Here is a 13,903-nt window from a genome sequence, read left to right as displayed (position 1 = left end):
CATTTTATTGTGTTACAACATGGAATCAAAATGGATTTAATTAGGAGTTTTTGCCACTGATCAACACAAAAAAAGTCCACAATGTCAAAGTGAAGAATAAAATCTACAAATTGTTCTAAATTAATTACAAATACAAAACAGAAAATAATTGATTGCATAAGTATTCACCCCCATGAGTCAATATTTGGTAGAGGCACCTTTGGCAGCAATTACAGCCATGAGTCTATTTGGATAAGTCTCTACCAGATTTGCACATCTGGACACTGCCATTTGTGCCCATTCTTCTTTGCAAAATTGCTCAAGCTCCGTCAAGTTGGATGGGGACCTTTGGTGAACAGCAATTTTCAACTCTTTCCACATATTCTCAATTGGATTGAGGTCCGAACTTTGACTGGGCCACTCCAGGACATTGACCTATTTGTTTTTAAGCCACTCCAGTGTGGCTTTGGCTGTATGTTTGGGGTCATCGTCCTGCTGGAAGATGAATCTTCTCCCAAGTCCCAGGTCTCTTGCAGACTTCAGCAGGTTTTCCTCCAGGATTTCTCTGTACTTTGCTGCATCCATTTTGCCCTCTATCTTCACAAGCTTTCCAGGCCCTGATGCAGAGAAGCATCTCCATAGCATGATGCTGCCACCACCATACTTCATGGTAGGGATGGTGTTCTCAGGATGATGTGCGGTGTTAGGCTTGTGCCAAACATAGCGCTTAGCGTTGAGGCCAAAAAGCTCTATTTTGGTCTCATCAGACCATAGAATCTTCTTCCACTTGGTCTCAGAGTTTCCCACATGCCTTCTGGCAAACTCTAGCCGAGATTTGATGCAAGTTTTTTTCAACAATAGCTTTCTTTTTGCCACTCTCCCATAAGGCCAGTTTTGTGATGCACCCGGGCTATTGTTGCCGTATGCACAGTGTCTCCCAGCTCAGCCGTGGAAGACTGTAACTCCTTTAGAGTTGACATAGGCCTCTTGGTGGCCTCCCTGACTAGTGCCCTTCTCGCCCGGATACTCAGTTTTTGAGGACGGCCTGTTCTAGACAGATTCACAGTTGTGCCATATTCTCTCCATTTCTTAATAATGGATTTTACTGTGCTCCGGGGGATATTCAATGCCTTGGAAATGTTCTTATATCCTACCCGACTGGTGCTTTTGAAGAACCTTATTCCGGATTTGCTTTGAATGTTCCTTCGTCTTCATGATGTAGTTTTTGTTAGTGAATGTACTAACCAACTGTGGGACCTCCCAGAGACCGGTGTATTTAACCTGAAATCATGTGAAACACCTTATTTGCACACAGGTGGACTCCATTCAACTAATTATGTGACTTCTAAAGACAATTGGTTGCACCAGCGCTTATTTAGGTGTGTCATAGCAAAGGGGGTGAATACTTACGCAATCAATTATTTTCTGTTTTGTATTTGTAATTAATTTAGAACAATTTGTAGATTTTATTTTTCACTTTGACATTGTGGACTTTTCTTGTGTTGATCAGTGGCAAAAACTCCTAATTAAATCCATTTTAATTCCATGTTGTAACACAATAAAATGTAGAAAAGTCCAAGGGGGGTGAATACTTTTGACAGCCACTGTACGAGTCACATGGCTATGTGATTTCCCCAGGATTCTAGTGTTTACTTCGTCCTTACTTTGTTTTTTGTTCTTTTTTTCATAAATCAAGAAACAAGCATTGCTAATATTGTTGCATTCAACTTAAATTTGTCAGCCCTTAGGACGTAATTAATGAACTTACCTGCATGCTGACACCACACTCCCTATAGCCTTCAGTAGTTCTTCCTGGAAAGACACAAAACAAGACTGAGAATGACACCATCTTGAACACAAGCTGGTTGTGCCAACTTAATGAGGTTTTCCTGTTGTGTGTAATGTTTTTATTTTATTTAATTAAAGTAAATAAAACTATAACATACTTTTCCTGTCCAGATTCTCCCAGCCAGTCCTTGCAGCAGTGCACTCAACACCATTCCCAAGTGTGGAGCCACCAGAGACCCGGTCTGCTGTTTAGCAATGGAGGCCATTGCAGCTGCCCCCTGTGCTTTCATTTTCCAGGACTGTGACTGCAACGCTTTTTGGGTGATAGCAATAAGCTCCTGCATATACAGCCTGATGCCACCAAAACTACCTGAATAGACAAGCAAGGAAGTTTTCAAATTGATTAATTTACAGAGTATATACCTACTTCAAGTTGGCAAATGTCTTCATTATTGTTTGTTTTTGAGAAAAATGTACCAAAGTCACTGCTTTGTTCACTCTAAATACTGAAAAATACACAGTGACAGCTGTCAGTGTTAAGAAACAAAAACCTGTAGATGATTTTAGGCGTCATACAGTATGCACAAAAACATTAAATCAAACCAATCCAAGGCTAACTAATGTACAGAACGGGAGTAAAATGTATTAGGTGAAATCCTAGACTGTAATGCTACTACATACTGTATTTACATAGCAGGTATATGATAAATAGAAATGGCAAAATCAATTACCGTAAAAATCGTTGTATAGATCGCACTAGCATAAAAGTTGCTCCCCCATTTTTGAGAGGAAAACACCTTTTTTGTGTTTAAAATACTTTTTTTATAATTGATTTTTTTCCTACATGTTAAACACCGATAAAGATACACAGGTTTAGTTTAGAAATACCCTTGTTTGCAGCATTTTATTACATTATTAATTTTACAGGGTTGTTTGTTTTTAGTTAAACTTCTAGAAACTATTCCGTTTTTCAAAATTTCTAAATAATTGGTTCAAGTAAATTTAAATTCAATGTCAAAATACATAAAAATATAGATATAATAATACTACAGTACTGTAAATTCCAGTAGTAACAGTACAAACCACTGCCAAATGGTACTTGAATGGATTTAAAAAGTAATAATTAACAACATAAAATCAAGTTGTAGGCCTACATCCCACATTGCATCTGTATTAACCTATTTTATTTTAGCTTCTCAAGTACCCAAACAAGTTCAAGAACATATCATCTTTGCTTTACTGAACATTTCTTTCCAAAACAATACTTAGACAATAGTTCCCACTGCATTAGCTTTTACAAATGTGCTGTATTAATTCAAATTTAAAAGAAAAGTATTAAACAGTGCTGCTTGCATAAATTAAAGTAAAAAAAACAAAAACTAAATAAACTAAATTAATTAAATTAATTTTGTATTAGTCATTCAAAGTACTCCATCAAACAACCTGTTTTCTACATCAGACCATAAACACGTTCCTCCTCTATCAGCTCGTTTTTCTTTTGCCATATTTAAGTCTGTCTTTGTTTCGTCTCCAGTCATGTACTGTTTTTTCAGCATAGCGATTTCTGCAAATTCAACACATGCATACATTGCACCAGTGTATTAGTTGCTCCCCCCTTTTAAGGGCCACGCAAAACTGCCTAGAAAATAGACTTATACAAAGTTTTTATGGTAGTTGCAAAAATTGACTAAATCTCTGTAATACACAGTACCAGTTAATAAAAGTTATTACAAAAAAAAAAAAAAAAAAAAAAAAAAAAAAAAAATCACCATGACCAAAATTGCAAATTCCTACCAGGAACATTATCCTGCCAGACCTCTGTCCACAGGGTTGAGTCTCCATTTTCCCCTTGCTCTTCATTTGGAGCTTCATGCATTCCTAGAAACGCCAGGGGCAGTGCTTGCTCAGCATGGTTCTTCAGCACATCAGGACTGTAGTGCCCAATGGCATGCACCGTTAGAGCACAGGAGGATTTATAAATGGGTTCTAAGACAAAGTGGGAGAAAAAAAATAATAATATGCTACTGCAATATACTGCCCAACCTCCTTAAATTAGCCTTTTACATGGTTTTATTGAAGTCTAGAGCTGGTAAGGATGTTTTTGCTTTTTTTAAATATAAAAATGCCCTTAAGGTTCTCCATTATTCAGCTATGCCCATTAACGTAGAACAGGATCAGCCAAGAGAACATGTGGATATTTAAAAGGCAAAATACCATCAGCAATGAATACATAAATAAAATTTAGAAAACAGATGAAATCCCACAGCAGCCAACATAGCCCTCGGTGGTTAAGAATGCATACATTACAAATACATTGTGTTTCTGAACCTGTACTTTACAGAACATATTGTCTACAACTACAGGGAATAATTTAAGACCCAACTGCATAGTATACTGAGCAATTCTACATATTCATTTGAGTTCTAATTGTACGTCACCTGTACAAAAGGGATGTAGTATGTCTAATCAAAACTTGAATGGCTCAAACTTCCATGCAACAGGAGTCTTAAATTATACACTGAAGAGTGGTCCATGTTATTTCAAAACAAAAACTTAGCAAGCCAGACTGCATTCTATATTCAAGGGAATCCAGAGTAAGCTGCTAGGTTTGATGAGATTTTAAACTGCTGTACACACGTACATTCCAAAAAGTTTCTGATGTCAGATCCTTGAAGTAGTAAAATCACGAGGTCTTTCAGTATTATAAATAAAAGCTTTCTAAAAATCATACCTTCTTTTTCAAGATACCAGGTGCCGAGTTTCGTCAGCAGCTTTTCTACGCTGCTATCTTTTGCAGTCTGTAAAAAGGAAATCGTGTTTAAAAATCACTTGAAAAACAAAATACTAATTAACTGTTCTGCTAGGAATGACTCTTTTGAATTGAACTCACCCGAACTACATGTCCCAGGGCAAATGCAAATGACTTCTGAACCACGCTACTGCGGTCGTTTAACCCGTTCACCAAAGCACTCATCAGTTTACCTGCCCCAAAACAGAAAGACCATCCCATTCATAAACACAATAAATGTGTCAAAAACATAGCCTTGGTTTTGTAGCTTTTCGTGCAAAAAAAGGTGATGTCAGTAAATCAACACATATTTTTTTTTCTCATGATAACTGGATTACTAAATTTTACGTCAGGTTTTTAAACAGTAACTCCAAAAGCATTGGGAAAATGCATGCAAACAGGAACTGAATGATCTAATATTTACTGGAAGGAGAAACAGGTGATAATGATTGGGTAAATGACAACACCAAGCAACATACCTGAATAGGGTGTTAAGTCTTGAGGACACTGTACAGTAAGAGACACAATGACGCTAGCACAGGCTCCCTGAAAACACAAGGATTGAAAGGATTTTCTTAATTCAAATGCATTAAATATTGCTCCAAGTTGACTGAATTGGACCACTGATGAATATACAAGGATTCAGGGCACTGACCAAAATGTTTTATTTGTAGCTGTGTATTGAGGATTTCTAATAGCAGCCTCGGCTCTAATGCAATTTCCAAACGAGCCATTAACGAATTAGCTGGTATCATAACTGGTTTCCACAACGTAAGCCTAGTGAAGGACAATGTGTGGTCTAATCATGAGGGTTTCAGTTCTATAAATTCAGTTTGTCTGTACACACAAAGGTCACTTCAGTTAAGCGACATTCCCTTGTGCCCCAACTGTACATACACACACACACATATAATAATTCATCTTAAGGAACAGCATACTGAGCCCTTGACACACCTTAGAGCCTGCTGTACAACCTTACCTTTGTGCCCAGTCCTACTGCACCTTTTAACAGGTCACAAAGTCTCGGTACCAGCTGTCCAAGAACAGAAGCATCCAAATGTTGCAGGCACTGCAATACAAAATCATCATGACCATTTTATTTTATTTTATATCGATTGACCCCAAAATACAATTGGAGCTTTCAAGTCATTAACATTACATTTATAGATTTATGTTCTGAGATTTGCTGTAAAGGTTGCCTTGCCGATAATGGCGACTGAGGCCAATTGGGAATAAACATAAAACTGAGTTCTGTAAATGTAGAAACAAGTAAAGTTTATGTTTTATCAACACTGCATACCTGTATACAGGTTAAAAAGAAAACATCTCCACACAAAACTACAAGTGGTAAATTTAAGTTACTAGGTAATGGGTCTTTTTGTAAGACAGGTTAACTTACCCAAATATAGTCATTGTACATTTGAGACAAATCAAATAAACCTTTTATATTATACACTAACATAAATAAGACTGACCACATTACTAAATGTGTAAATTTACCATGTTGATGGTCTCCATCATTGGCGACGATTTTGCAGCACTAAGCCTGGCACCATCCATTGCTGTCTGAGGAGATAATAAAAACAGAGCAAATTTAACATACAATGTAATAGCTTCTGAAAATCATACAGTGCAGATATGTGGTATAAATATACACACAGTGGGCACATGATGGATCGTTATTGCTGTGGTACCTGTTTGACAATGTGGGCAATAATCTTTACGCTATCATTGCACTAGAGCGTACATTTTGAAGACAGCTTTGAAAACAGACTTTAAGGCCTGATCACATGGGCGACTTTTGTCAACACAACAAGGGGACGACAGCTGTTGCTGGCTTGTCGCCCCGTGTGACCACCCTGGTCAACACCCCGGCGACTAGGGCTGGGTATCAGCAGTGTCTTAACGATACCCATCATGATATGAGGTTCATGATACGATATGTATCACGATACAGTAAATTCAGCACGAAACATACAAATCACACAACTGTCTCATTTGCTTGTGCAAGTGTTTGCAATTACACTGGTAAACTTTTGGTCAAATGAGATTCATGACTTGTTTTGCTTTTGTTTCCTGTTTATTATTTAAAATACATTTCTTTAAAACAAAAACAAATCAGGGCTCCAGACACAACTGCCTTAGGAGCCAATGGCTCCTCAGTCAAATCCAATTGCTGGTACCACTTCAGGAGCAAGCTGGTTGCTATCTGCAACTGCTTGAAATACAACCACTTGTTAAGACACTAAAGTGATACTAAAACAGTAACTTAATGTCTATACTCCCTTGTTTATTGCCACATTCTGCAGAGTGGTTAATCTATGCAGCTGATGACTGCAATGAACTCAGCATGTTTATATTTTTTATATTTTGCAAGTGTTGTGTCTCGAATTTGTGACAGCACCTCAAATTGTATACAGTTGTAACATGGGAAAGAGCAGCTCCCATGCTCAATATCAGTGAAGTCCTGATCTGGACACAGTCAGCTCTATTGATTACGTTACCATTTATTTTTCAGTAAAATTGCAGACACCCTGGCGACAAAGTTCTATTATTCAGGTGACACGAGGGCAACTTTAGCTGAAGAGATATTATCAAAGTGAAGTTTATAGATTATGTTTCATTTTTTTATTGGTCTGAGAAATAATTACAAATAAGAAAATAAAAGGTTGCTGTGGAGGTCATCTGTTACTTTGTGCGTTCCTTTGTTTCAATATATATTTTTTATAATAAATGAAAACAAAAAGGACAATAACAATTTTATTTTTTGCTCAAGAGATAAAAAAAAATTAAAAGGCTGTAATGGTTGCATTTTTGTAACGGTTTACAAAAAAAATGCCTTCTTGTTCACCACATTTTAGAAAACAACAAAAAAAGTCATAAGGCTTCTTTTTTGTTTAAGTTTAAAAACAAGTGATACAATAATATTTCTTCACATCTCCTCCTCTTCCTCATCTAACATTGCTATTAAAACAGCAGCAGCCTTCCTTAGCAGCATGTTTACGTCTAGTGAAAAAAACATGCATTATGATTGGTTTGCATTACGTTGTTGCCTGTGTGCTGCCAGCTTGTTGACTGCATGCTTGTCTCTCGTGTGACCACCGCAAAATGCAAGGCAACACGCAGGCAAAAGTTTGACAAGGCCTTTAAAGTTATAAGTGTAAAATGCTGTCAGGATGTTAACAATGAAAAGAAAAATTACAGGTACAGTACGTTATTTAAACAGTTGTAGCAACACGTGGGGAAATATAACACTATATTTTTCGGAAACCCACTACTTACTATAACTCATGAGTTATTTAAATAAAACCTAAAAATTTGATTTTATAATTAAAAGAGCCAATAACAATTAATTTATAATTAATTAAAAGAGCCAATAACAGTCTACAACATTTGAATGAAAATCTAACTGTGGAAAATCTGACTTGTTGAAAAAACATTCTTAAAAATCACTCACAAGTTAAAGATTGTTTAACAAGGCCCAGTATTTCAAATACCAATTCAGCCAGTGACTTACTAAATGTCAGTCTGGCAATAAACTGTGACACCTGTGCCTTTATCTACCTATGTGTCCCCATAATGAGACAATGAAGCATCTCAGCTTAAAAGGTCATGTGTTTAATTGTCATACCTTCTCTTGTTCTGTGGCCCGTAGACTTAGGTAGTTAAGAACTTGTGGCTCTAACACTGTTAATGATTCCAGCAAGGCAGGAATCAGTCTTGGCGCATGAGGCTTCAGTCTGGCGCCAGCACTCTTACTGATCTTGACCAGGGTCTGAATACTGAAAGAGAATAAAGGTAACAAACTAAGATGGTGTATAGCTTAGTTTAAAAGCAGATGAACACGTATTGCAGTAGGATTCTTCTTGCAAGCTTTAAAGCTAGAAGCATTTTCTCTGAAACATTTTGTAACATGGAACCTTACCATATTAATTTTATATCAACATTTTGAAACACGTGTATATGTACATATAGTTTCAACACTAAATTATAGAGAATACAGTTATTTTAATAGTAAATTTGCTTTTTTGCGTCAATGGTCCTCTTGATTTCACCACACACAGCCTACAGTAGACATTTCTGTTAAACATACAATTGCTGGAGGTATACCTGAGCGCCCGGACCTCAGACACGTTACTCATGATGCCCTTTTCTAAGAGGCAGGGTAGGAGAACTGCAACAGTACGCTGTGCTGCTGCGCTTGAGGGCTCGCACATTCGTACACAAACCTACAAGGAAAAAAAACAAAACAATGACGATTATACAGATTTAAAACAGTCTGACAACTAGGCTTGCTACTATTCGATTTTTATTTTTTGCCAAATCGGCGATTAATATCAATGTTTATTTTAGAAAGAATTTACAGTTTTTTTCAGATCTTTATTTTTCAATTCAAGCAGAGAATGGGTGAAATTGACCTTTATGCTTTAAAAAAAAAAACACTAAAAAAAAAAAATGCCATTTTTATGCCATTGAAAAATATCTAATTTCTAATTGAAATGACATTTGGTCAAGGTAGAGCTATACCTTGTAAAGATAAAGATCCTACACAAATTCTTGTCTCAAATAAAGTGTAGAAAACGCAGCATATAAAAGTGTATTACACATACATTTACAAGTAAAAATAATATGCACAGAACAAAACATTAGATAGCTGAACAGAACTAACTTGCACTTATTCTTCAGCACAGCTGGAGTCACTGGAAGGTAAGGCAGACAGGCCCGCTCAGAGATGTCGGTCAGGGGATTGTGCACAATACTCATTGTTTTCCTTTTGCGGCCCATTTTCAAATCAAACTAATAACTGTCACTGTTTACCTAGCAAAAGCCTACCTATACCTTAACCCACTCATTTCAAAAGTAGGTGCTTTGAATGACAGGCGCTTGAGCTGGCAAATGAAAGTGGACAGTCGGTGCAGGTCTTGATGATTGAGTCATTTAAACGAATGAGAGCATTCTGCTGCTGCTTCAGTCAACAAGATCTGTCAGAACTGGGTGAAATGACAGTAACAGTGAAACTATACTAACAGATCACCGAGATGACTGACAGCGACTCCTAGCCATTCAGAGTTGAACACAGACGGAACAGACAGTAAGTATAAAAACTAATAGATGATTTCTGGTACGAAAATAAAAAATAGCGAGTGGTTTTACCGACGGTTATCCTATATAAATTTATTTCAGTTGAACTCTCATTTTTTGGGAATTCAACGTTTAACGAGCTTTACCGATTAATATCGAAACGTAGCAAGCCTACTGATAACCAAACAGGTATGTACTTTAAGTAATTTACATCTAAGAAAAAAGGCATGCTGGGATATCAGCTGAGCCCTTGTCAGCTGATATACAAATGACTAAGTGCAGAGAGATGCTGTATATTATTAACACCAGCAGAATACAGTAACCTCAGTTTCATGGAACAGTTGTGATGATGACCAAACATGTGTGAGTACTGTTGTGTAAAAATGTTTATAATGAACTGAACAGCGAAAACTTAAAACAAATGAAATAATATTAATGTAGGGCTGTAATGCAGCAAAAAGCTCAATAGTTAAACAAAAAAGGAAGTGAAAAGGTTACCATATCAAGCTGAAAAAGGTGTTCTTTGTGAACTTCAATAAACCAACGTTATCTTTTGCCAGTCAAATTGTAGAGTACCTAAAGTTTTGAGTCAACACAAACAGATTTATTTTGTTGCAACTTCTTTAGCAGCTGCAACTATCCCAGGTAAAATGCATTCAATTAATGGTTTACCGTCAGGAGGTTAACCCTTTGCGGTTCTATGTCGGACCTGGTCCGACATTACAATTTTTCCTTTCTGGTCCAATGTTGGACCGTGTCTAACATCATCAAAAAGGCATCATACACAGGTCCCTAGTCGGGTTTTCTCCAGAAAAAGCAGAGAAAAGCTTTCAATGGCCGAGAGAGGCCGATAGAAGCTGAAAGAAGCCGAAAAAAAAAAAAGGGGGCGGATCTGAGCAATACGCATAGTCTCTTCACCACAGACATAACACGGACATAAACAAACAAGATAGCTGCTTCCTCATCCAGCTCTCAAAGCAAACCTCGGACATTTGCCAAGCTTTTTGAGATGTTATAGTAACAAAATAATGACTTGGATCGCATTATTGAGGAGTTTGGTGATAAAACGAGTGAGTGATCAGGAGATGATTTATCAGCATGCACTACTATAAAGAGATATGTGATAAATACAGCGAACAAGGAGTGGGGCAGGGCTGGAGATGCAGTACTGAGTGTCCTGTTGATATGCAGTGCCTTTTAAACCTGTTTTATTGTGAATATAATTACTTTAAAACAGCGTGTGTAAAATAAACAGCTTGTGTGAAAATAAATTAGACCTGACGCACCTGACAGGTGCTGAATAAATGGACCGCAAAGGGTTAAGGATGATTTAATTGTGCAGTAGATACCCTATTTAGATAATAAGCTGATAATATCTCCAGCTAAAGAAGCAGGCACTGTAATTTAAGATGTTACCGTGTGTTTTGTACTAAAACAGGGTCAGCTGTTGCAGGGAAAATGCTTATTTCTCAAATTGACCATTTAAGGTGAAAGCAGCATAGAAATAATTGGTACTGCTGTGAAAAAAACTAAACATTTTGAGAATTAAACATGAAATGTACTGTTTTCTTGATTACAGTTAAATTAAAAAAAAAACACCATTCACTAAATTTAGCTCTCAGATTGGGCGAATGAAAATATGACAATGTGCTTGCTGTGGTGTATTTAATATCGTAAATAGCAGAATGAACTCATTGCAACTTATTTTTTTTTACTAAAAAATAAACTGTAAAATGTAATCATAAGCGCTGTCTGTGTTACATGCCTTCAGATCAGAAATTCACTAATGCAGAGCATGGGAGATACAGCATGCCGTTTCTCATATTACAGCTGTAATACATTTTTTTTTCTTGTTGATCTAGTCTTGCTGTGAGCATTGCTGAAATAAAGCTCCTTCATTGCACTAATGGAGTTCTCTGTGAGACTACATGCAGACCACTACTAGTCTAGCACATGCATAAACCATGCAAAAAATGAGCCGGAATGCACCATTTTAATCCCTTTTTTCAAAAATGTCATAATGGGAGGGGGAACACCTCCTCTAACACTCACTCCCCTTGCCGCTATGCGCCTCGATTACATCGGTGCCACCTACTAACTTGTAAGTGCTACATACTTTAAAACTAATTGAAAACCCTGTGGATGGAACTCCTTCTGAAACTTAATTCCTTTGGGAAATGTCCAATTTAAAGCAGACTTACTTTACTCAAACTCTTAAGTGTTAGGTCAGCAGCCTTCCGGACAGATTCCTGTGAAAACATGAATTGAAAAGACCCAGTGAGCATGTACAGTGGTGGGACAAAAAAAGAAAAACACCTACTGTACCATCTATAAATCACACACACTGCAAATTGGACTGTCCTTCACATGAAGTGTATCACATTGTCTCCAAGAGACCAAATATGAACAGAACATCGAAGCATGTTGAAATCAGAAATCATCATCATTTCAATTATGATGAGGATTTATTTTAATCTATGTTTCCACATGTTCTGGGAGTTTATTTTACACTCATCTCAGTGGCACTGCTTATCGAGAAATCAAAAAGAAAAACCTGTTTATCTGTAGTGAATTATTAGTATGCCTTAAATATTTTCTGAAATACACAAGGGCTGTACTTGCAAACATACCACAGTAGACAAATTACCTTGATATCATCCCTCACTCTGAACAAAGTTTCCCAGATCTCTGGAAGTTGGTCAATGATGTCATCAAGTTGCCTTCCTCGTATTAAATCATTCAGTGCCAAGCAACTATACCAAGGGACAACATTGAAAAAGAAAAGAAAAATTATTATTGAACATATGCTAATATTAAGCAGGCATTTGGAAAGCCTCTTAAGAAATTGTTACTAGTTTCATTCCAGGACAGAACATACCTCCTCCCTATGATTATTTACAATCATATTCAGGGGATACCTCCTTTATTGGTTCATGTATATGTCACATGCCACAGAGTGTAAAGGAAGGGTATATTACTAAGAAAATGAAAGTGAGGTAAGATACTTTACCTAGATTCTCGAACTCTCCACATATTATTGGTTAGGTTGGATATTACATCTTGAAGAATCTCTTTCAAGTATCGATCAACCTGTGTAGAGAAGAGGTTTAGCTTCAGTACACTTATATCCACCCTTCATCTAGAAGGCCCATTATGCAAATAGATTTTGCTGCATTGTTTTAAAACCTTTAAAAGACTATTGACTATCTAAACTAAATATACAGATGGAACATTTTTCTGACCTTTTTTATATGTCGCCTAAAATATATAAATGTGCTAGTTATAAACATAAATTTAAAACAATAAAAAGGAGACATACACATTTTTTGTCAGTAACAAGAGCATCCCATATGCTGGTCATTGCCTGTCGGATTCCCAAATTGGGATCAAACTGATAACGGTAGAGACGTGGCACCAGCTGGGACAAATAGGGAGTCAGCTGCTCTCCAGCCTTCGCTGCTATCATGTTAAAACCAAAGGCAGCTCCCTAGCATGAGAAACAAGGAGACAGAGATTAAGCCATTGCAGCAATCCCAGTAACAATTAAGTTAAAAACAAATTAAACCTCTGATATTGAAATGCCCAAAATGGTATCCATTTGTTTTTATCAATAAATTATAATATAAACACATTACCTTTCGAGAATTCCACATGGCGTGATGATTGGCCAAGTTCATAAATTTGTAGACTAGGTCTGGTTGATTAAGGTCACTGGCCAGTGCACAAAGCTCTTTGTATGTTGACAGGCTTTGACTGGGAATAAAATAAATAAATAAAAAACAATGTAATGTAAAACAGGACAGATTTAAAACACTTTATTTTATGGGAATCCAATACTTCTCAATGTAACAATGAGGGTATTACTTCCAAACCATATTTCTAAGATGTTTAGTCTCCCAAAACACTGCACATTGGTATAATTGGGTAACTGTTTGTTGGAATCAGACAGAATTCTTTGAATACAAATGGGAACCATTAACTGTCTTGAGGGCAGGGCTCAAAATTGCGAGCTGTGGGTGGCCAGGGGCGACCAAAATGAGTCTCTGTGATAATTTTTTAATATGCATTCGCCATTGGCGACTGAGGGAGTGGGCAGGTGAGGTACGAAATAAAACCTGGTTTCGCTGATATTCCATGTGTGGTTTGGTAGCCAGTTGTTCAGCATCGCAGTGACACCATAAACAACTCAATATATAGGTACTAAGAAAAATATTCTTAATTACATGGAGCTAGTACCTTGTACACAAAAATATGGTCCTGGTTTGT

At 36.9% G+C, this 13,903-nt stretch overlaps 1 protein-coding gene across 1 annotated transcript in view; it reads right to left on the bottom strand.

Moving 5' to 3' along the window:
- Window positions 1-13,903, bottom strand: part of LOC117421167 (proteasome adapter and scaffold protein ECM29-like) — a 43,174-nt gene that overhangs the window by 7,534 nt on the left and 21,737 nt on the right. The window contains exons 29-43 of the mRNA XM_034035203.3: window positions 13,273-13,390; window positions 12,957-13,124; window positions 12,648-12,727; window positions 12,285-12,390; window positions 11,839-11,886; window positions 8,666-8,784; window positions 8,187-8,337; window positions 6,056-6,121; window positions 5,535-5,624; window positions 5,035-5,101; window positions 4,658-4,749; window positions 4,499-4,565; window positions 3,562-3,753; window positions 1,926-2,137; window positions 1,748-1,791 (exon numbers count right to left, since the gene is read on the bottom strand). Of these exons, the coding sequence (XP_033891094.2) occupies window positions 1,748-1,791; window positions 1,926-2,137; window positions 3,562-3,753; window positions 4,499-4,565; window positions 4,658-4,749; window positions 5,035-5,101; window positions 5,535-5,624; window positions 6,056-6,121; window positions 8,187-8,337; window positions 8,666-8,784; window positions 11,839-11,886; window positions 12,285-12,390; window positions 12,648-12,727; window positions 12,957-13,124; window positions 13,273-13,390 (1,620 nt within the window). The remainder of the gene's footprint in view (window positions 1-1,747; window positions 1,792-1,925; window positions 2,138-3,561; window positions 3,754-4,498; window positions 4,566-4,657; window positions 4,750-5,034; window positions 5,102-5,534; window positions 5,625-6,055; window positions 6,122-8,186; window positions 8,338-8,665; window positions 8,785-11,838; window positions 11,887-12,284; window positions 12,391-12,647; window positions 12,728-12,956; window positions 13,125-13,272; window positions 13,391-13,903) is intronic.

Source organism: Acipenser ruthenus, chromosome 1 (genome assembly GCF_902713425.1).
Source record: "Acipenser ruthenus chromosome 1, fAciRut3.2 maternal haplotype, whole genome shotgun sequence".
Lineage (NCBI taxonomy): Eukaryota > Metazoa > Chordata > Actinopteri > Acipenseriformes > Acipenseridae > Acipenser > Acipenser ruthenus.
Note: the sequence above shows the minus strand (reverse complement) of the source record. Positions and strands in the feature narration are given on the sequence as shown.